This window comes from Sus scrofa, chromosome 14, assembly GCF_054392235.1.
Source record: "Sus scrofa isolate SSC_HxYL_T2T_F1_AM1 chromosome 14, Sscrofa_HxYL_maternal_Yorkshire_Landrace_v2.0, whole genome shotgun sequence".
In the NCBI taxonomy this organism is placed as follows: domain Eukaryota; kingdom Metazoa; phylum Chordata; class Mammalia; order Artiodactyla; family Suidae; genus Sus; species Sus scrofa.
In genome coordinates this window covers 77,311,498-77,333,131 of record NC_139396.1, presented here as the reverse complement: position 1 = coordinate 77,333,131, position 21,634 = coordinate 77,311,498, and the positions used below count along the sequence as shown (strand labels likewise).

The window sequence follows — 21,634 nt, the reverse complement described above, 5'->3', positions numbered from 1 at the left end:
CATCAAGTGCTTCTCTTCAAGTTCCTAACTCACCCAGAACCAACTCAGGGCTTAAAGTCTGGTGAAAAGAAAACAGGCTTGGGGAGTTTCCAGGTGGCCTGGTGGTTACGACTGAGTGCTTTCACTGCTGTGGCCTGGAACTGAGATCCCATATCCAGCCACTCCAAGCTGCAGAAGAAAGAAAGACAGAAAGGAGGTAGGGAGGAAGGAAGAAAGAAAGAAAAGAGCCCAGGCTTGGAGGAAGATACACTTAAATTCACACCTCGCACTTTCACCCATAAAGAGTGTGACTACAGGCCGGTTATTAACTTCTTTACCCTCTGTTTCTTTCACACCGTGGGGTGGGGATGAGGAAGAGATAATGTATGTAAAATTTCTGGAGTCAAGCAGACTAATTCTCTTATTAAAACAAACTACTGTTGGGAGTTTCCGTCGTGGCTTAACGAATCCGACTAGGAATCATGAGGTTGCGGGTTCGATCCCTGGCCTCTCTCAGTGGGTTAAGGATCCGGCGTTGCTGTGAGCTGTGGTGTAGGTCGCAGACACTGCTTGGATCCTGCGTTGCTGTGGCTTTGGCGTAGGCTGGCAGCTACAGCTCCGATCCAACCCCTAGCCTGGGAACCTCCATATGCCGAGGGAGTGGCCCAGGAAAATGGCAAAAAGACAAAAAAACAAAAAACAACAACAAAAAAACTACTGTTGGTGCAGCATTTACCACGTTAGCCAAGTGCTAACTGCTTTATATGGGTTATCTCACTTAGGAGTCAATAAATAGTGGTTGCTATAAATAACCCAAGAATAAAACGTTCTCTGATATTTAAAAAAAAGAGACATTAATGGGTTTCAATAGCCAATTTCGATAAATTATTAAAGAGCTGTGAGTAAATCACAATAGAGATGAGAGACTCCTCCCACTCGGAAAAGAGCCTGCTTTTCACCCATACAATGAAAATCTCAACTTTCTGTTGAAAAAAAAAAAGTACAAGAGACTCTTTATGTTTGTGTGTTCTGCTGTGGTTCATAACAAAAGCCAGAGGATAAATAAAAGATTAGTGTAAGCTGCCTCTTGTCCAGCTCCCACGTGCTGGGCTGCCAGAAGCACCATCTGGTTGCAGCCTGACTGCAGACCAGGGTCTTGCTCCCCACCCCGCCCCCACGCCCCCCATCTCCTCTCCCCCAGGAGAGTTCAAGCAAGCCACCAAGCCAAGGTGACTGGTACAACTGTCAAGTTGTTTTAAGGCACTTTAATAAGAACCTCTAAAGAGCTCCCATTGTTTGACTCAGCACTTTTATTGCTAGGAATTCAGCCAGAAAAGAACCAGAAATTTGGTCAAGATTTAAGAGGAAGATGATCATTTCAACTCATTATGAGCAGGAGAAATTGGAAATAACTAAACTTTAAAGAAGAGAATGGTTTAAATGAAAAGCCCATAAAAGAGAATCAAATAGATGCCTTTAAAAATGTTTTCAAAGCCTATTTAATGAAACGATAAAATATTCCTGATTGGGCACTTACTGGAAAAGTGAAGACATAATAGTGTGGCATGACTGCAATTTTATTTGAATAAAAACCATATGCCTGACTGCAGAGTATATGAAAGTATTGCAGCAATGTGAAATTTCCTGACTTTGATGATTGTACTGGGATGACATAAGAGAATGTTCTTATTCTTAGGAAAAAACATGTCAAATACTTAGGGGATGAAGAATTGTGGTGTCTACAACTTACTCTCAAAAATATAGATATAAATACATATGAGAGAGAATGATGAAGTAAATGTTAACAGTTGGTGAGGCTAGGTAAATGATATGTAGAAACTGCCTTCAACCTTTCTGTAAACTTGAAATAACTGAAAATACTATATATAGATGCCTATTATAGTAAGATTATATTTTTATTTTGAAATTACATAATATTTTGAGATATTTATGTTCAATATTATATGTGTTGGTATATACATGTTGGGATATTTTTAATATAGAAGGAAAATGTTGAAAGGAAATAGATGTTACCCAGTAATTGTGCTCTGGTTTTTACATCTGTAAATTAAGCTTATTTTCTTTTCTGCACTGAAATCTCTCCAAAGGAGCATGCACGATGTCTATAATTAGAGGAAAGGTGGTTTGAATTACGTGCTCCCTAAACTTCCCTCCCTGAAGGCCAGGAGGTGGCATGAGCTCAGGGCTGCAACCTGAATCTGAGCCTGTGGGATGTGGCACTGCCCCACCCCTCCCGCACCCCCTTCCAAGTGGCACCCTGGGCCCTGCCACTCCCCCACCGCTCCCCCATCCCCCTCCCCCGCTCCCCTGCCAAGCAGAGCCCCTCCCCCTGGGATAAGGCGCTGGGCTCACCCTGGCGGGAGTAGTGGTACAGCTCCGTGTAGGGTTCGATGTGCACCGAGGAGCCGAATGGGATATGCGGCACGCGACCCTCCAGCTCTGTGTCGATGGTCAGGTGTCCGTGCTCATCAATGCCGCTGAACTGCTGTTTAATGACCAGCTTGTCCGGGTGCCCCACAAAGGTCACCTCAGCCTGGCGGGTGAACTCGCCCCCTGCAAAGCCAGGTCAGACCATCACTTTGCCCTCAAGGAAGTTACCCTCACACCCACCGCCCATGGGCTCACAGTGGGGGCAAGCTCAGAACTCCTCTGCAGATGCTTTCCTTGGGTTATTAGAAATGGGGCTGGTGACCCCAAGGACAGAACTGAGACATCCATGTGGCTCAGCCGAGTCATGCACACAAAGAAGCTGCTTTCCAGCAGCAAACCAGGATCTGAGATGGGTGGGCTCAGGGGCTGTGCTGGAAACATCAGGGGATGGAGGTTTGACTCCCAACTGTGCTAGGTTCTAGTTGGGTCAACTTGAACCAGTTTATAAACCCTGCTCAGTCTCCATTTCCTGATGATAAAAAGGGGATATATTCGATCTTGTAGAAATTAGGTAAGTATTTTAAAAAGTGCTCTGCTGAATGTCAGGTGCTTTAAGATGGTTCTGGGGTTGATTATTTCAACACAAAGACCTGGATGGGTGAGTTATTCAGGGCCAACCATCACCAGGCTCAGAAACCATCCTAAGAACACATACTGTGGTGGTGGCTTGGGACCTCCCTGTGGTCTGTGCAGGACAGCAGCCCTAGACAAGCTGGAAAAAATATTTCCCCTTCCTTCAGCATCCTCACTTTTCCACATCTGCGGATACCATGGTACAGCTGGCAGATATTTCATGACAGGTGAAATTTACATGAAATTTACATTTCAGTGCCCATTAATAATTTCCTTGAAACACAGTCATGCTCATTCTCTTGCATATTATCTATGGGTGCTTTCACTCTACAATAACAGAGCTGAAGAGCTGCAACAGAGGCTGAAGAGCCCAAAACATTTAGGCAAAGCTTAAAACATTTACTATCTGGCCCTTTGTGGAAAAAGTCTGACAACTTCTGCTTTATAGTCCCCAGGCCCCAGCAGATATCCAGCTGATGACACAGGTCCTGGGGCAATTAAGAAGGACCATTGCAGTAACAAAGATTTGCTGTTGTAAGAAATATGTAAGGACTCCCTCAGTCTCCCTGAGGTCGATGTAAGTTACAAAGCAACATCAATTTCAATCAACCCATATACAAAGCAACACCAATGTGAAACACTTCAACCAAGGAGTAGGATCTGTGGGTTTGGCTACAAGTTCAATTGCATGTGCAAAGGAAAGAGCATGTGTTTGCAAGAGAGCATGAACTTGGTTCTATTACTCAGGATATGCCTGTGCCATAGAGATTAAAAACGTGGGGCCATAAATGAAGTACATTTAATATCCTTTTCATATATACATCTTTTCCTTTCTTAAAATGGCCACACTTCAGGAAGTAAGGTATGGATACTCTATATAACTCTGGGAGGGGTATCTGTGCACAGCCCTCAGACGCTGCTCCCGGCAGCATTTTCACAATACATCTGTGGCTGAAGCTCCAGTGAGGCTAGGGGGTGGTGAAGGCAGGTCTAGGTGGTCACAGGCAGCGGTTTGGTACTCGTGTCCCTGAACAGCAGGCTCCAGGTCCTGGGAGTGGCCAGAGATGTAGGATGAAGTCTCCTCCACCCCAACTATTCTGGAAAAGTGTCTCCTAGCATGCACTGGGGGCAGGGGCAGGGATGGCCTCAGGGGGGCACAGAAGAGGCCACCACCACACCAGGGAAACATCCCCCGCCCCCTGCCTGCCCACATGACACTGAAAACTGAACTTCCTGCAGTTCCCTGGTGGCTTAGGGGGTTAAGGATCCAGCATTGTCACTGCTGTGGCTCAGGTTTGATCCCTGGCCCAGGAATTTCCACATGCCACAGGCATGGCCAAAAAAAAAAAAAAAAAAAAGAAAGAAAGAAAAGAAATTGATTTAAAAAAATAGAAAAAAAAAGAAAAAAAAGAAAAAGACTGAACTTTCTTTGTCAGGACACAATCTAAGAAGCTCCAGGGAAACTCAGGATCCTTAAGTCTCATGAGGATTATTTTTATCAGGCTGAATTTACCAGCTAGAAACAACAGCTCCCTTTTCTCCAAGCAGAAACTGAGGAAATGTCAAATATCAGTTTCAGATAGCTTGGAATTTGGAGGCAGCCTGGATTAAGTAGAAAGGGCCCTGTATTTTGGGCTGTGATCTAGGAGATGACATTATTTGCTCTGCCAGAGACTTCTAAATCTGCCCCTCCAAATCACTTCATGATCAAAATGTAATTCTAGACAGTTTTAGTCAATGTATATTAATGAAAAGTTTCTTGATAATTTTTCCTCGACATTCTTATTTCCAGAGCCACAAAATGCCTATTGGTAAGTTGCCTGCAGACACGGAGTTTCCTTGCCATCCATCCTAGGGCCCCCAGGCCCCACTCATTTCAAGGTCTGATGTCACTTACCTGTGATGCTGAACCCATTCTTGAATCCATCCTGCTCCACTGCAAACATCCATCCAATGATGCCTCCAATAGGGGCCAGAGGAAGCAGAGAGTAGCCGATGGTCTCAGGAATGGTGCTGATGGCTGTGTAGGAGCGCCCATGGTTCATGACCACATATGAGTGGAGGTCAGTGTTCTCAAAGACAATGGGAGCCGGGCTGTTCCCCACGAAGATCCTTCCTTTCACCTTGCCGTTGACTCGCTGGGGGGAACCTGAGGGAGAAACAGAAAGAAGCCCACCCTTCAAAAGAGAATCATCATGTCTGGGAAGATCTGTACCTATAAAGCCAAGAGCCAAGCAGGGCTGGGGCAGAAGGCTTTTGGATAAGTGAAAATGGCTCTTCCTTCGAAGAAGGCAGTTCCCACGACTGTGTCTGTGAGCCTTAGAGATCCTGCCTCTCTTCCACGCTGATTGTGAATGGACAGCATGAAAGTGGGAGCCACTCTATGACAGAAACCTCAGAGGTGGAGAAAACAGTCTTAGGAGAAAAACTCCTAAGCATCATGGGTGATTCGGAACTAGGTGACATAAAACTGACCACTTCTCAAAGTGTCAGGGACAGAATCAGTCATTTCACTAGAGCAGCAGAGCTGCACTGGATGGGACATTGGGTTGCCTGATCTAGAACACACCTGAAAGAGCATCTCTGCCTCAAATAGCATCCTATCACCCAGGGTTAGGACAGCCGGTCTGGGTCCTGGAGCTTCTTCACTCAACCCAAGCCAAGGCAGACATCACCCAGAGCCAGCTTGTGGACAGGAGTGTCTTTACAATAGATTATTCCATTAACACAAGTTAGAAAGATGTGAAACTTACTCTGGCAGATTTAAAAGCTTTCTTCACATATAGTCATGACAGCACTATTCACAATAGCCAAGACATGGAAACAACCTAAGTATCCATTAGCACATGAATGGATAAAGATGACGTGGTACATATATACAATAAAATATCACTCAGCCATAAAAAAGAATGCAATTTGGCACAACAATGTAAATCATCTATACTTTAATTTTAAAAAGAAAGTAAACTACAAGGATATATCGAACAGCACAGGGGATTTAGCTAGTATTTTATAATAACTTTAAATAGAGGATAATCTATAAAAATGTTAAATCGCTATGTTTTACACCTGAAACTAATACTGCAAATCAACTATCCTCCAATAAGATACATAGATGAATGAAAGAAAAAAAAAAAAAGAATGAAATAATGCCATTTGTAGAAACACGGGTAGACCTAGGGATTATCCCACTAAGTGAAGTAAGTCAGAAGGAGAAAAACAAATACCATATGATATCTCCCATATGTGGGGAATTTAAAATATGACGTGAGTGAACTTATCTACAAAACAGAAACAGACTCACAGACAGAGAACAGACTTGCGATTGCTGAGGGTGAGAGAGGGTCATGGAGGGGTGGATTAGGAGTCTGGGATTGGCAGATGCAAGCTACTATATATAGAAAGGATAAACAACAAGGACCTATTGTAGAGCACAGAGAACTATATTCAATATCCTGTGGTAAACTGTAATGGGAGTTCCCATTGTGGCACAGTGGAAACGAATCTGACTAGCATCCATGAGGACGCAGGTTCGATCCCTGGCCTCGCTCAGGGGGTTAAGGAGCCGGCATTGCTATGAGCTGTGGTATAGGTTGCAGATGCAGCTCAGATTTGGTGTTGCTGAGGCTGTGGTGTAAGCCAGAAGCCACAGCTCCGATTGGACTCCTAGCCTGGGAACCTCCATATGCTGAAGGTGTGGCCCTAAAAAGCAAAAAAAAAAAAAAAAAAAAAAGCAAAAAAACCCATAATGGAAGAGAATATGAAAAAGAATATATGTATAACTGAACCATTTTGCTTTACAGCAGAAATTAACACAACATTGTAAATCAACTATATTTCAATGAAATAAATTTTTAAAAATAAAAAATAAAAGCTCTCTTCATAAATTGCCAGAGTATGTGTAGGACACCATTATTAAAAATTATAATAATGTCATATGTTAGCATATACTTAGGGGAAAATACCTGAAGAGATGTACATAAAACCGCTAACAGTGGTCAACTCAGGGTGGTATGAACTTCCATTTTCTACACTATATATCTCTGTAATGTTTAAATATTTATAACTTGCATATATCTATTATTATTTAATCAGGAAAAGGTAAGATCTCCAGAAATTAAATTGTTCTTGTATTCAAATAAAAAAACTGAAGGTGACCAGTGGACCCAGAAATTCTAAGAGAACGAAAAAACACGTCCGCACATGGAGTTCCTGTTGTGGCTCAGTGGAAATGAATCTGACTAGTATCTATGAGGATGTGGGTTCAATCCCTACCTTGTTCAGTGGGTCAGGGATCCAACATTGCTGTGCTGCAGTGTAGGTCACAGACACAGCTCAGATCCCGAGTTGCTATGGCTGTGGTGTAGGCAGGCAGCTACAGTTCTGATTTAACCTCTAGCCTGGGAATTTCCATATGACACAGCTGAGGCCCTAAAAAGCAAAAAAAAAAAAAAAAAATCCGCATAAAACCTTGTACACCAATGTTCTCAGCAGCATCATTCATAATAGCCAAAATGCGAAACCACTCAAGTGTCCATCCACCATGAATGGATAAACAAAATGTGTATATCTATACAATGGATATTTATCTAGGAAAAAAATGAATGAAGTACTGATAAATGCTAAAACATGAATTCCTATTGTAGCTCCATGGGTTAAGAACCCAACATAGTCTCTGTGAGGATATGGGTTCAATCCTTGGCCTCCCTCAGTGGGTCAAGGACCGGCGTTGCTGTGGCTAGGGTATAAGCCTCAGCAGCAGCTGCAATTTGACCCTGGCCCAGGGACTTCCATATGCCACAAGTGCAGTTGTACAAAGGAAGAAAAAAAAAAAAAAAAGCTAAACCGTGGCTACACCTTGAAAACCTTATGCTAAGTGAAAGAAGCCAAAGACAAAGGTCACAGACTGTATGATTCCATTTATACGAAATGTCTGGAACAGGAACATCCATACAGATAGAAATTAGACTAGGTGTTGACAGAAGCTAGGGGATGAAGGTGAATTGAAGGTAACTGCTAACAGATCCAGGGTTTCCTTCTGGAGTGATGAAAAATATTTTAAAATTAGAGGTAATAGTTACATAACTTGGTGAACATACTAAAAAGCACCAAATGGTATACATTATTTTATTTTATTTTTTGGCTCTGCCATGGAATACAGAAATTCCCAGGCCAGGGATTGCACCCAAGCCACAGCAGTGACAATACCAAGTCCTTAACCACTAGGCCACCAGGGAACTCCTGAATGGTATTCTATAAGTGAACATATCACTTTTTTTTTTGTCCTTTTAGGGTCGCACCTGAAGCATATAGAGATTCCTAGGCTAAGGGTCAAATTAGAGCTGCAGCTGCAGCTGCCGGCCCATGCCACAGCCACAGCAATGCCAGATCCAGGCTGCATCTGCGACCTACACCATAGCTCAGGGCAACACAGGATCCTTAAGGCAATGCACTGGGCCAGGGATCGAACTGGCGTCCTCATGGATACTACTCAGGTTCATCACTGTTGAGCCACACAACAGGAACTCCAAAGTGAATGTGTTACTTACATCTTTAAAAAAACAAAAACAAAAAAAAACAAACAAAAAAAAACCACTGAAGTAAAAAATCGCCTTAGACTATTTGTCTTTGAAGTAGAATTAAGTTTTCTCAGTTATTGATTGTAGATATTGTGTTTCTCTTCCTAGATTACCAATGATTAGAGGCATGACTTTCACACCCAACTGCCTGGCTCAGTCTCAGCAGAGCTTTCTGCACACAGTAAATTCTCAGACTATAGAATAATGTGAGACAAACGCACCTCCCCTGAGCACCAACATTGTGTTCTGAAGCCTTTCTGCTGTGTTCAATATGCCTGAGAGCAAGGTCACTGACAAGCCAAGGCAGACTTGACACAGAGTATTTCTGCACACAAGTTGTGTCATTACGCTGGGGAATGCTGTGAAGCTAGAAGACTAATATCGAAAAAAATGCTTCCCCCAAACAATTACAGAAACAAGCAGGAAAGCCAAGTGAAGGAAACCAAATTTTTTTCCACCAAACTTTGAGCTAGAAAAATATTTCAAAATGAGCAAGAATCCAACAAATAGTTAAACCACAAAGCTATTACAAGGCATGTATACAACGTCAAAATCTGTAGCCATGCAATGGGACATTTCTGAGCTTGCTGCCAAAGGCAACCTGCCCACACTTCAAGCTCTGACACCTGGCATGGAACCAGCTAGAGAGACTGCTCTTTGAGAAGAAGGGTTCATTGTAAATTTTGGAAGTTTCTCCCAGGGTGACGAAAGTATAAAAACCAAGGCTAAAACAAAGCAGCAGGGGCACACCAGTCCTGGGGCAGTGGGCTTTGGAAGAAAACACATTTATAGACATTCAAAAACATTCCTTGGAGTTCCTGCTGTGGTACAGCGGGTTAAGAATCTGACTGCAGCAGCTCCGGCTGCTGTGGAGTCTTGGGTTCAATCCCCAGCACACACAGTGGATTAATAGATCTGATGTTGCCACAGTAGTGGTGAGGGTTGCAGCTATGGCTTGGATTCAGTCCTTGGCCCAGGAACTTCCATACACTGCAGGTGCAGCCATAAAAAATTTTTTTTTAAATCCCTCAAAGTTAACATGGAAAGTATACAAAATTTTCTTTCATCACTGAAAGTGGTATTTAACAAAACTCTCCTTATCTAATTATGACCTAGAAGGAAACTAGTTTTTATTTTTTTCTTAGCAAATTAAAAATAATTGACTTAGGAGTTCTCTTGTGGCACAGTGGATTAAAGGTCCAGCACTGTCACTACAGCAGATTGGGTTCAATCCCTGGCTCGGGAACTTTTACATGCTGCAGATGCGGCCAAAAAAAAAAATTAACAAGAGCTATGCCAGAATATCTGAGAAACAGAAAAACATTCCTCTGAGTTTTATTTAGTCAAATTTTATGAAGCCATTGAGGTTTCTCATGAAACACACAAAGGAAATGACCAGTGACAAATGAGGGAATTGGCCTCTGAAGGGACAAATGCTCAGTACCATCAGGTTTTGGTTTTGGTTTTTTTGGGCCATGCCTGTGGCAAATGGAAGCTCCCAACCAGGGGTCACGGATCAAACTCATGCCACAGCAGTGACAACACCAGATCCTTAACCCACTAGACCACCAGGGAACTCCAGTTTTTGTTTTAATTCTGGTTTGTGGCCTCAGACTCAAACAGGTCTCCTGTGAATAAACTGTTATCTGGACCCTCTAGACTTTCACAGAGAAGGTTCTCCTGACCATCTCAGAGTGTCAAGACAGCTTGGTCCTTGTGGGGGCAGAGCTCAGAACTGACATGCGCCACATGGTTGAATACATTCTGGAGACACCCCCATTGTGGGTTTGGGCTCCAGAAGGAGCTGTGGTGCACCCCTTGGGTCCACCTTCACCATGCTGTGATTTCAGGAGCACGAGGATGGGAAAAGCTGCAGGTAGGGCACTGGAACAGACTTTGCCTGCTACAAACCTGGGTCTCCACCAGCCCACATTAGGATAGTCTGAAGTTTGAAAGAAATGGAGGAAAATGAGGGGCACTGCCAATTCCTGGTCCAGGCCACACGATCTCAACACTGCAGCCTTTTGTCCCACGCGAGAGGCAGTTGTGAAGATGGGCTCCTGATGGCCATTATTTTAGAGACGGAAAAATAGCACAGGAAAGAAAGAGACCTCCCCTTGGTAGACATATCGCCGGAGACCACCCCACCCCACCCCCAGTAAAGAAATACAAGCAAGAACAGGAGATGAGAGGAGTTCCCATTGTGGTGCAACAGAAACAAATCCGACTAGGAACCATGAGGTTGCAGGTTCAATCCCTGGCCTCGCTCAGTTGGGTTGAGGATCTGGCGCTGCCATGAGCTGTGGCATAGGCCCAGCTGAGGCTCGGATTCTGCATTGCTGTGGCTGTGGTGTAGGCCGGCAGCTGTAGCTCCAGTTAGACCCTTAGCCTGGGAACCTCCATATGCCGTGGGTGCAGCCCTAAAAAGACAAAAGTCAAAAAAAAAAAAAAAAAAAAACAGGAGATGAGAGATTAAATAGGGCCCACCTGGAAACAGCACCCACCTTTGGAGACCTAGGCAAGTATCAAAACAAGGAGGGAAACAAAAACCCCAGCTCCTCCCCCTTCTCGCCTGTCCCCTGTCAAAATGAAGCACGACAGCAAAGTACCTTCTGCCACACACTGTCGGCCGTTCCCCGTGTAGCCGGCAACACAGCTGCAACAGAAGCCGGTGGCAAAATCCCTGCACTCTGCATGCACGGAGCACTGGTGTCTGTTGTTGGCGCACGTCTGGCGGTTATCCGTGTTGTAGCTGAAAACTGTTCGGAGAGAACACAGCATGCCTGTAAGCGCCCTACAGGGCTCAGGACAAGCTTGCACCCCTAGCCCTACAGACTGCACATCTGCTCAAACCATTCAGACCCAGGACTCTCTCCCCAGAGCCACTTAAATAGTATGGTGGCCCCATCACTCAAACCAAAACAAATGGGTCTAAAAAGGAGTTGGAGAAATCACAAGGGTGAACCGTTAAGAAAATGCCATAATCCAAAGTCCCCTGTATCCCCGAATTAATATGAGGTACTGACATCCAATGTCAGTCTTAACAAAGCAATGGCGTCCATCTAATGTAGCCAGATCAGCTTCACATTGCAGGGGAACCTTAAAATATTTTTTGACTATTTTTTTTTATTGTGGCAAAATATATATAACAAGAAATGTGCCATTGTAACAAGCTTTAAGTATTTTTCAAACTTGTTTGGCCCTTTCTTCTCACCAGGGGATAGATCAGAAGGTCTTGCACTCAAAAGCTGATTTGAAATAATTCCTCAGCCATCCCTGGTTGGTTTGACCCAAGAAAGAAGAATTTCTCCCTTTTTCAAATGTCTCCCTCCCAAGTTTATTTTCTTAGAATTGTGAACATTAAACTTCAGAATCCAGGGCAGATTAATTTGGAAGGCAGCTCTGGCTACCACCAATGCTCCACTGGAACGAATTACTTTGGAATGAAATTCAAAAACACCAGAGGCGATAAGGACCCGAATTTTAATTGACTATGACTTTATGAATGAAGAGAAAAGTCAAGTTTAAGCCCAGGTAGATTCCCTTAGTCCTGCATATCCAGAAGGGAGTTTCCTGCGTGTATAATGATGGTCTTTGGAGCCAAGCACACTTGGGCCCCAGGCTGACTGCACATGACACCGACTGCTCAAGCCCAGCTCCCAGTGGGTCCACTATGGTCTCTGTGTCTGGGGGTGACTATTCAAATAACACCAGGAATGCAGTGCTGGCTACAGAAGACTGACCTCTAAAAAAAACAATGAAATAACCGGAGTAGAAACACATCTGGTTTAGCCCCATTTGGGGCTCGATCCTAGGCTTTTATTTTTACTAGTACCAAGTAATACACTACCGTAAGTTGGGGGCTATAATTGCTCTCATTTCAAAGTGATGTGTTCAGCAATGAGAATTTCAGAGACAGCTCTGAAGGATGAAAAGCAGGATGAGGCTCAAAACGCAACACTTGCAAGTAAACACACCTAACCATCTTGGGAAGACTACCCTGAGACTCAGCTCTAACAGCAGAGTGCCATGTGCTAGATGTCAGCATCACCCCAGGAAATCAGGGGTGCTGTGTGTGTAGGGGAACCCTGAGACATGAAGCCATGTCCCCATCAGGGCACCAAAGGGCAGCTTCTCCATTTCTATGCCTCAGAAGGCACACCACCCCCGGACAGCAGATCCTGTCCATGCTTTGGGATACTCAATAAGAACGACCACTTGTGGCTGTTGCCGTGAGACAAATCACAAGTAAGGAGAAATACAAGTGAGTGAATAATGTGAGAGCGAGTAGGATTTTCGAGGGCCTTATGGTCACTTCATAGTAGAAGCATTTATGAGTCACAGTGAGCATCATTTAAAGGCTTGGACCATCCCATTCATAGGAAACTTAACAGATTATAAGTCAACCTGAAAAGCAAAAAATAATGAACATGGTTGAGGTGGAAGGTCTTTTATAAGACAAATCAAAGCATGTTGGGGTTCAAATGGTCTTCCTTCAAAACAGACGAAAAACCTGATAGAATACGGTAGACTAGAAAATACTGTACTTTTAAACCATCTTTGAGAAAGGGACCTACTTTTAAAATATTTGAACATGTTCAGGAACCTACTCTGAAACGGACAGGACCCAGGAGGAAAAATAATCCACTATTCCCCTTCCAAAACCAAGAGGAAATACATGTCAACGACAAACCGTGTCAATAGCCAAAGGAACTTCTAAAATGTTTTTTCAGGTGGGGGAATATATTTCTGACCTCAGAAGTCACAAAGGAGAAAATCTGACTTTCAAAAGAATTCCAATGCCCTTTTTTCTTTAAAACAGACAAAAAAGAATAATAACTTGAAAGAGGATATGCTCTCCAGTCTCTGTAACCCCAGCCCCAATCCCAGAAGATGGCCAGGCGTCCTGCAAGCCTTCTTCTACCCACCAGGGCTCCGCTGCTGAGTCCTGCCTTTGCTCCCCAGGCACTTATCCTTAGGAACTGATGCGGATGGCATAGGATAGTCACACAGGTAGATGTAGAGGTCCCAGAAGGGGACCGTAGACAGAGAGGGAAACCTAGGACACTTTGGGAGACCACTCCTAAATTAATAATTGCTCAAGAAAGCCATCTGAACAGAGTAGGCTTGCTTGCCTAACTATAAAACCACAAATGAAAGCAAGAGATATGCCTCAAGGTCATGACAATGAGGCCTGCATTCAAGTGCAGCAAGATAAGGATCCTTAGGACCAAGGGCAGGAGTTTAAGGACCACCCTTCTGCTGAGTTGAATAAGTACCGTGACAATCCTCGTTTGACCATATAGGGTCAATACTCTCTCCCTGGATACCAAGGAGGGGCTACTACTCAAAGAAGAAGAGGTGGTCTTTTCCCCTCCCCAGTTTCCTTGGATTTTAAAACTGCAGCCCACCGAATCCTGGGGGCAGAGCCTCCTAGCCAGCCTGCGTGCATCTCTCCAAAGGATCTTATCTGAATAAATCTATTTCTTGCCTATCACTCTGTCTCTCAATGAATGCCTTCTCTGCTTGAGGCACAAAGAATCTAAACCTCAGTAAGTCCAAACACTGGGTGAGTGACTCTAATTTAAAAACTGTGGGTTCAAGTCCCAACCTGGGTTCTGGCTGAGTTCAAGTCCTAAGGGCTGTCAGTTTCAAAACCACCAGAGATGCGCACGGCTGACACCCTCCAGCCATGCTCCCCGTCTAGAAACTCAAGTATCCAGGAACTTACCAACTCCAGTTTCCTCCACTTCATCCACGTCTATGACCTGCGGTTGCTGCTGGGGAAAGGTCTCGGCCGGCAGCTGGAAAGACCTGGTCCTCTCCGTGGGAGGCGTGGGGGGTCTCTCGGTGGCCAGGCGGCGGGGGGCAAGGTCACTGGGCATGTTGTAGGTGCCGGCATCTCCCCTTCGTGGGGTCTCATGGGGGAAGGACGTGGTGCCCACGACCTCCAGGCCCACACCTGTCACTGAGTCATAATCCTCGTCGTCATACTCTGTTCCGTCATCTAGCCCCAGGTTCACATCCGAGGGCACCACACCGCTGGCTGTGGCTGGACTGCCAATCTCAAACACCCAGACGCCCTGCTGCCCAGAGTTGCTGCTCCTGGGGAGAAGGGCGGGATTCTTGGGAACAGCCCAGCAGCCCACAGATTGAACCCCCCACCCAAGCAGAAGAAGCCCCTGGGATCTCTGTCAATCTGAAACCCATCACTAGCTTCTGCCCGAAGCTTCAGTGGGGGCAGGAGAATAGATGGGGTCCAGTCTGTTCATCAGAGCTGACACCATCCAGGGTATACAGTGAGGTTGGACCCAACAGGCACAACCCTAACCAAGGCTTATTCTCAGCCATCCAAATGCTTCAGGGACATTTTCAGAGATTAAAGTGCGATTTCTACTCATCACCGGTCACCTATAGGCATACCCTTTACTATACGAGCAGCCTTGACTGCAGCCATCCATTTTCTCCGGGATTCTTTCTGTGGCTGGCTGTCATATGTAAGAAATATGTGTTTGTTCTTGGTCTCTGGTTCTGGCACATAACCCCTCAAATCCCTGTAATCTCTGGGGCGATAAGAGTGTCTTTTGTATGCTAATCAGATGGCCGGGGATCTAGGGTAGCTTCAGGATGGGGGCTGGTCACTAGGAAGACCAAGGCATGATTACAGGGTTGGAATTTTCAGCACCATGCCCTGGTGGGGAGGATTGAAGATTAAGTTAATCACCAGTGGCCAATCATGTCTTTGTAATAAAAATTCCTAAACGATGAGGTTGACAGAGCTTTGGGGCTGGTGAGCACCTCGTGGTGCTGGGTGCTGGGGGGCAGTGTGCCCAGAGAGGCTGTGGAAGCCCCTCCCCCCACGTCCTCCCCTACCTAGCCCGGTGAATCTCGTCTATTTGCCTGTTTCGGAGTTGTAAGCCTTTATAATAAACTGGTAAAAGGAAGGAAAGTGCTTTCCTGAGTTCTGTGGGCCATTCTAGCAAATTATCAAACCAAAGCAGGATGTCAAGGAGACCCCGATTTTTCGCTGGTTGATCAGAAGTGCAGGTGGCAACCTTGCAGGTGTAATGGGCATCTGAAGTGCAAGTGGTTTTATGAGACTGAGCCCTTCACCTGTGGGGTCTGTGCTGACTCTGAGCAGTTTGTGTAAGAACTGAATCGAATTGTCAGACACCCAGCTGGTGTCTGAAGAACTAGAGCCTTGCTCAGTGTGTGTGTGCTGGAGCAGGTAGAAACAAACAAACAAAACCCCTGCATGTTTGATGTTAGAAGTAGTCACGAGTGAAAACCGAGTACAGACTTGGTTTATAAGAAATTGCAGCACTGTCAGCTGTGAAACCTTGGACAGGTCTCAGTTTTACCTTTTTAGGCTCAAAGGGTGTCGTGAAACACAAATGATATTCAGAATTTAAAGACAAAACACCCCTAGTCTCTACTTCCTGCACTACCATTTTTACTGCTTTCATATGTGTGATTAGAACTGTTCCAATCAGAAACTATGTAAAATGACCAGATTATACAATGGAAAGAAGGGACATGCATGACTCAGCGGAGAACACTGAGCAAAAGATTGGGGTTGGGTAGGGGATGAGGCCTCAAAAAAGGCCTGCAGAAATTGGACGTCTAGTCAGTCTGTCTGCCTGGGACTCAAAAGAAAGGCAGTGGTGTGTAGGAGCTTGTAAAAATTCAATTGCACCAGCTTGTAAAAATTCAAATTATATAGACTTACAATTAAATAATCCATATTAAAAGCAGAGGCAACAAATATTCAAAACTCATCGCATCTAAATTATGTTAGCTATGTTCTGTTAGTGAGTATCCCAACTATTAGCTATGTGCTTGAAGTTGTTTGAATCTCCTGCACCTCAATGGTGAGAATACTATATAACAAATCACCTTTTCTCAACCCCAGGTTGAAGGACATAAGGTAAGTAGCTGGAAACTGGCCACAGTGGGAGTATTCACACTATGAAAATAGGCAAATGCTATCAGTGAGGGCTTCTCTCACCCCCATAAAGCCAGCGCACTATTAAAGGGCAGAAGAGTTTGAGACTCAAATGATAAGATGAAATTGGGAGGGGGAGGAGCTTCATTTTTTTTTAAAGAATAACAGGAAAGCTTTTTTTTTTTTTTTTTTTTTTGTCTTTTTAGGGCTGCACTAGCAGCATATGGAGGTTCCCGGGCTAAGGGTTAAACTGGAGCTGGAGCTGCTGGCCACAGCCACACCCACAGCAACACCAGGTCTTAGCCATGTCTGTGACCTACACCATAGCTCACAGCAACACCGGATCCTTAACCCACTGAGCAAAGCCAGGGATCGAACCCGAGTCCTCATGGATACTAGTCAGGTTCATTAATCACTGAGCCATGACAGGAACTCCTTTTTTTTCGGTCTTTTTGGAAAGATCTTAATTTTAGAAAAATCCATCTGAGTTTCCCCTTATTGGCCAAATTCTACAAAATAACCCAATGCAGCACCGTTTCTATTATAACAAGTCCCCTCTTAGTCAGTGTAGGGGGAAAAGGGTTTTCCCAGCCTAGGATTCAAGCAGGAGATAGTTTCAAATAACTTGTATTTCTAACTTTATACTTACAGAAGAGATGGTAAAACTGTTTCAAATGAGAATGATATCTAAAAAATAGGATACCTGTTCATTCTAAGAGTACATTCCCTTGAATTCATCAAAAAAGTACCACATAATATAAAAATTATATACAAACTTTAAATCTGTAGGAATATTTTTAGGTAATGTTTATAATGCCCAATATATTATTCTTTTTTTTTTTTTTTCTTCTTTTTAATGGCCACACCCATGGCATATGGAAGTTCCCGGGCCAGGGATGGAATCTGAGCCACAGCTGCAACAATGCTGGACCCTTTAACCCACGGCACAGGGCCCGGGGATCGAACCCACCCGCACCTCCACAGTAGCTCAAGCCACTGCAGTCAGACTTCTTAACCCACTGTGCCACAGCGGGAACTCCTATTAATAAAATAGTAAAATGCCAATCTTATTAAAGGGATTCTCTACTGAAGAACAAAGAAAGCATACTTAGCCAAGTTTCCAAGTGATTCTCTGTCATTAGCAAAGATGTTATAAGCTCCATCACTCTTCCATATCAGTCCTACTACACCTTGGCTGAAAGCCACCACGGCGGGAACTTGATCCTCATCCTTCTTTGAGAATGTCGTGTAGAACTGCAGACCATCCTCGGGATAAAGGAAAATGGCATAGGAGCTGGCGTCCGAGGAGGCCAGAACAGCCTGGAATGTGTTTCTCTGCGGAGATAAGTTAAAAGTCAGTTACTCAGGATCTTAAAAGGTGCCGCTCACCAGGCTATATGTAAAACATACAGACACGGCAGTGTTTGCACCTTATTCTAAAGTACTTCTGTAGCATGGTTCAAGTATTCCAACATAGCACCAAGACAGCTTAAATATCTCCAAGGCTATGTCAACAGGAAATTTTCTAATGCATTAATAACTACCTTCCGCGTAACAATGACCCGAAGGTTAACCAAAAATTATAGAGATGGTCCTCCAGACAGTGGCCTACATCTCATGCAACTTAGCAAATTCTTACCCACAGAATTTGTTTTCACGGCCATTAAATATATTCAACCACATTCGCTATTTAGCATATATTCATTGAGCCCAAGCACCATGCAGTAAGAAAGAACATGAGCTTTGGGAGAAAACAGATCTGGATCCAAAATCCTTGCTCTATTCCATCTAACACATCGTTGGCTGTGGAAGCTGGGGCATGTCTGAGTGTCTGAGCCTCAATTTCTGAATCTGTAAGATGGGAATAAAACCACCTTCTGCCCAGAAATGTTAGGAGGCCTGCGTGTTAGCCTAGGAAGAGCCAGGGCCAGAGAATGTCTTCCTTAATGTTAGTGCCTTTCCTGTGGGCAAGGCATTGCCCTGAGCACTGTGAAGACAAAGAATAAAAATGTATGTCCTGGAGTCCCTGTCGTGGCACAGTGGAAACAAATCCGACTAGGAACCATGAGGTTGTGGGTTCGATCCCTGGCTTCTTCACTCAGTGGGTTAAAGATCCGGCGTTGCTGTAAACTGTGGTGTAGGTCACAGACGCAGCTTGGACAGATCCCCATGCTGTGGCTGGCAGCTGTAGCTCCAACCCCTAGCCTGGGAGCCTCCATATGCTGCAGATGCGGCCCCAAAAAGCAAAAAAACAAAAACAAAAACAAAACGTGACCCTTGCCCTGGAGAATTTACAGACTAGCTGGGAAGACTGACGCAAACGAAACATCGCTGAACTGGAGGACAGATTCTGTAATCAAGCTGTGTGCAAGGGCTACAGGAGCCACAGAAGAGGTGCCCAAAGCTGGAAGGGGTGAGGACAAAAGAAGTGGATTGAGGAAGCCGAGCTCCACAGGTGCGGTGAGGGTCAGGGAGAGGCAGACAAAAGCAGAGAACAGGGCTAGTGCCAGAGACTGTGGGGTAAAGCAAACAAGCAAACAGCCAGATCCAGGAATTGCAAATATTTTTGGGGGGTGGGGGTGGGGGATGCACACACAGCACTTGGAAATTCCCCTGCCAGGGATCCAGGGATCAAACCCTCGCTGCAGCAGTGACAATGCTGGATCCTGAGCCTGCTGAGCCACCAGGGAACTTTCAAATTGTAAATAATTGGATGCAGCTGCTGCAAGTGGGTGCAGCGGAAGAAGGGTGAAGGGAAGTTTGGCCCAGGAGGTAGGAAGAGTTCCATATAAAGGAGTCAGGCAGTTATCACTCAAGTGAAAAGGAAGCACACTGGGGAAAGGTAAGGTTTTAAACAATTTTCAAGTACAGCAGGTAGGCAGATATAGCTGGCAGAGCAAGATGTGTCTTTTAGGCCCAGACTTTCTGTCCTGTGTCTGAATTAAGCAAAATTCAGCAGGTGTCTTTACTGAAGAACTTTCCAGAGTAAGTCACCCAGAGGGAGATGGAGTGTTAGCATTTCCCAAACTTGTTTGGCCCAAGGCGTCCTTTTCCTCAAGGACTGTCTTAAAGGATCAATGTTCCACGGCACATATGTTGGGAACCACCAGCCTGGAACATGCCCTGTTTAAACGGAGTGTTCTGGGAGCTTTCAAGTTTCTCCCTACCCTGTAATACCATACAAATTAAATAATGGTGGAGCAAAATTATTTTTCTGAGGAGAAACTGATGCATGTCTTAAAGAGATGGCTTCTTTACCGGCTCAAATAGGTCCCTTCCTTCAAAGGCAAGGCCAGGGTCTACACACCCTAACACCTTTCCTGACCACAGCATCTACAGAGACACCCACCCCTGGTTAGGACAAAATTGAGTTCTAAACTATCTACATGGTGCAAATGGTTTTTCTCTCCCCAGCTAGAGTGTGGGCCTTGTCTACATCCCATCCCTCGGGATTGCTTTGTTATATTCACCTATCACAACATATTCATAAATTCTCTATTTATCTAAACACCACCTCCCTCTATCTGCCACCCAAAGAAAGTACAGTGAGGGCTGCAATTTATCAACCTATTCTTGCCATGTGGCAACGTTCCTAGGAACTGGCTTTCTTTACATCTAATCACCACTAAAGCATAGAGTTACACACAGCCCTGCAGATACAGATTTTGAGTGTCTGAACTGCGAATGAACAGCCAGCTGCATTTTGCTTTGGATTTTGCTTTGGATGTCAATGCTTTGGATGTCAATGGCTTGGGCACGGCATCCATCACAGTAGCCCAAACCAGAAGACCAAAGCACACAAAGCCAACATGTCAGGCTCTTTGCACTTGAGCCTGGGTGCGTGCTTACCTTGTCTTCCTGGGCCGGGTCCTTGCCAGGCCCTTGGTAGGGAGCCACGTTTTCCCAAGTGACAACCACCACGCTACTGGGCTTGAAGGTGACTTCTGGGAACCCTCTCTGGACACACTCCATGGCCAGCTGAGTGGTCGAGGGGGATACGTCCTCCCGGTAATAAACCTTCCCGAGGCCATCAGTCGTGTCCAAGTCCGCCAGGAAAGGGGCAACTGCCCCAAAGGTTGGTGGGAAGAGCCCAGGGTGGGCTTCTTTGGCTGGGGGTTCACTGGTGGCAATGAGACCATTTGTGGTGACCTGCACAAAACCAAGCGTCATTAAAAGGAGCCCAGAAGTAAGGTCTTCCTCAGGGAGGCTGAGCTCCCACCCACAGAATGCCGTCACCATGAATCAAACACGACGGTGTGTCAAATACAGTAGGACCAGAAAAAAGGTCTGGAATTGTCACACAGCATCCCCTTCCTAGGGAGGGTGGCCTGGGGAAAAGAAGGAGGGACAAGAACAAGAATCACAGGACCGGACTCTGGCCAGTCACTGGATCTCGGGCCAGAGTCTTAACACTTGGATGTTCGGGCTTCCTACGTGCTTTGACACATGGGGCACCATTCAAACAAATCATCACCAAAGCCTGCGTTAATTGACTTAACAAGTGGAGTAATTGTTACAAAACAGGGCTGCACCAAGCACTGCAGGTCCACAAATGGGCTCCCACAATCCAGAAGGATATGGAGAAGAACCAACCCAGAGGATGAGCCAACGAGTGTCAAGAAGCAGAGATGAACTCAATGGGCCATGCCGCTGTCATTATCGTCAACAGTTTAATGTGTTAGATCAATAGCGAACATTCACTGAATGTTTGCCATGTTCCAAACCTATTATAACATCTAATTCTCAGAAGGACCCCATAAAACTAGTTACTACTATTACCCACATTTTTCTGAGGCGGAAAATGAGGCAAGTTAATCCACTGGTCCAAAGTTACCAACAAATAGCAGCACTGGGATCTGAACCCAGAGAGCCAGACGTCATTGCTACATACAGCCTTCTTGAAATAAGTGATCCTGCCTATGAAAAGATTTCACTGTTCTTCTCCAGCTAAATACCACACTCCCAGGGATAACGGAGAAGGGACAACAGCCCCACAGCTAAAGGCCTGCTTGGGTCTCCTGCAGAGCCAGGCTTAGAAGGAGGCTATGCGCCCCTCCCGTGTTCTTGCTGGTGCACAGTCCATGGGGTAGGGGTAGGGGGGCACAGA

At 45.1% G+C, this 21,634-nt stretch overlaps 1 protein-coding gene across 16 annotated transcripts in view; it reads right to left on the bottom strand.

The window, feature by feature from the left end:
• Positions 1–21,634, bottom strand: part of NID1 (nidogen 1) — a 120,750-nt gene that overhangs the window by 71,251 nt on the left and 27,865 nt on the right. For all 16 annotated transcript variants that reach the window (XR_014827854.1, XR_014827855.1, XR_014827856.1 and 13 more), the window contains exons 2-7: positions 20,377–20,676; positions 17,636–17,862; positions 14,314–14,687; positions 11,192–11,341; positions 4,901–5,152; positions 2,353–2,553 (exon numbers count right to left, since the gene is read on the bottom strand). Coding sequence is in view for 4 of the 16 variants with exons in the window: in XM_084996864.1 (XP_084852990.1) it covers positions 2,353–2,553; positions 4,901–5,152; positions 11,192–11,341; positions 14,314–14,687; positions 17,636–17,862; positions 20,377–20,676 (1,504 nt within the window). In the remaining 12 variants the exon portion in view is untranslated. The remainder of the gene's footprint in view (positions 1–2,352; positions 2,554–4,900; positions 5,153–11,191; positions 11,342–14,313; positions 14,688–17,635; positions 17,863–20,376; positions 20,677–21,634) is intronic.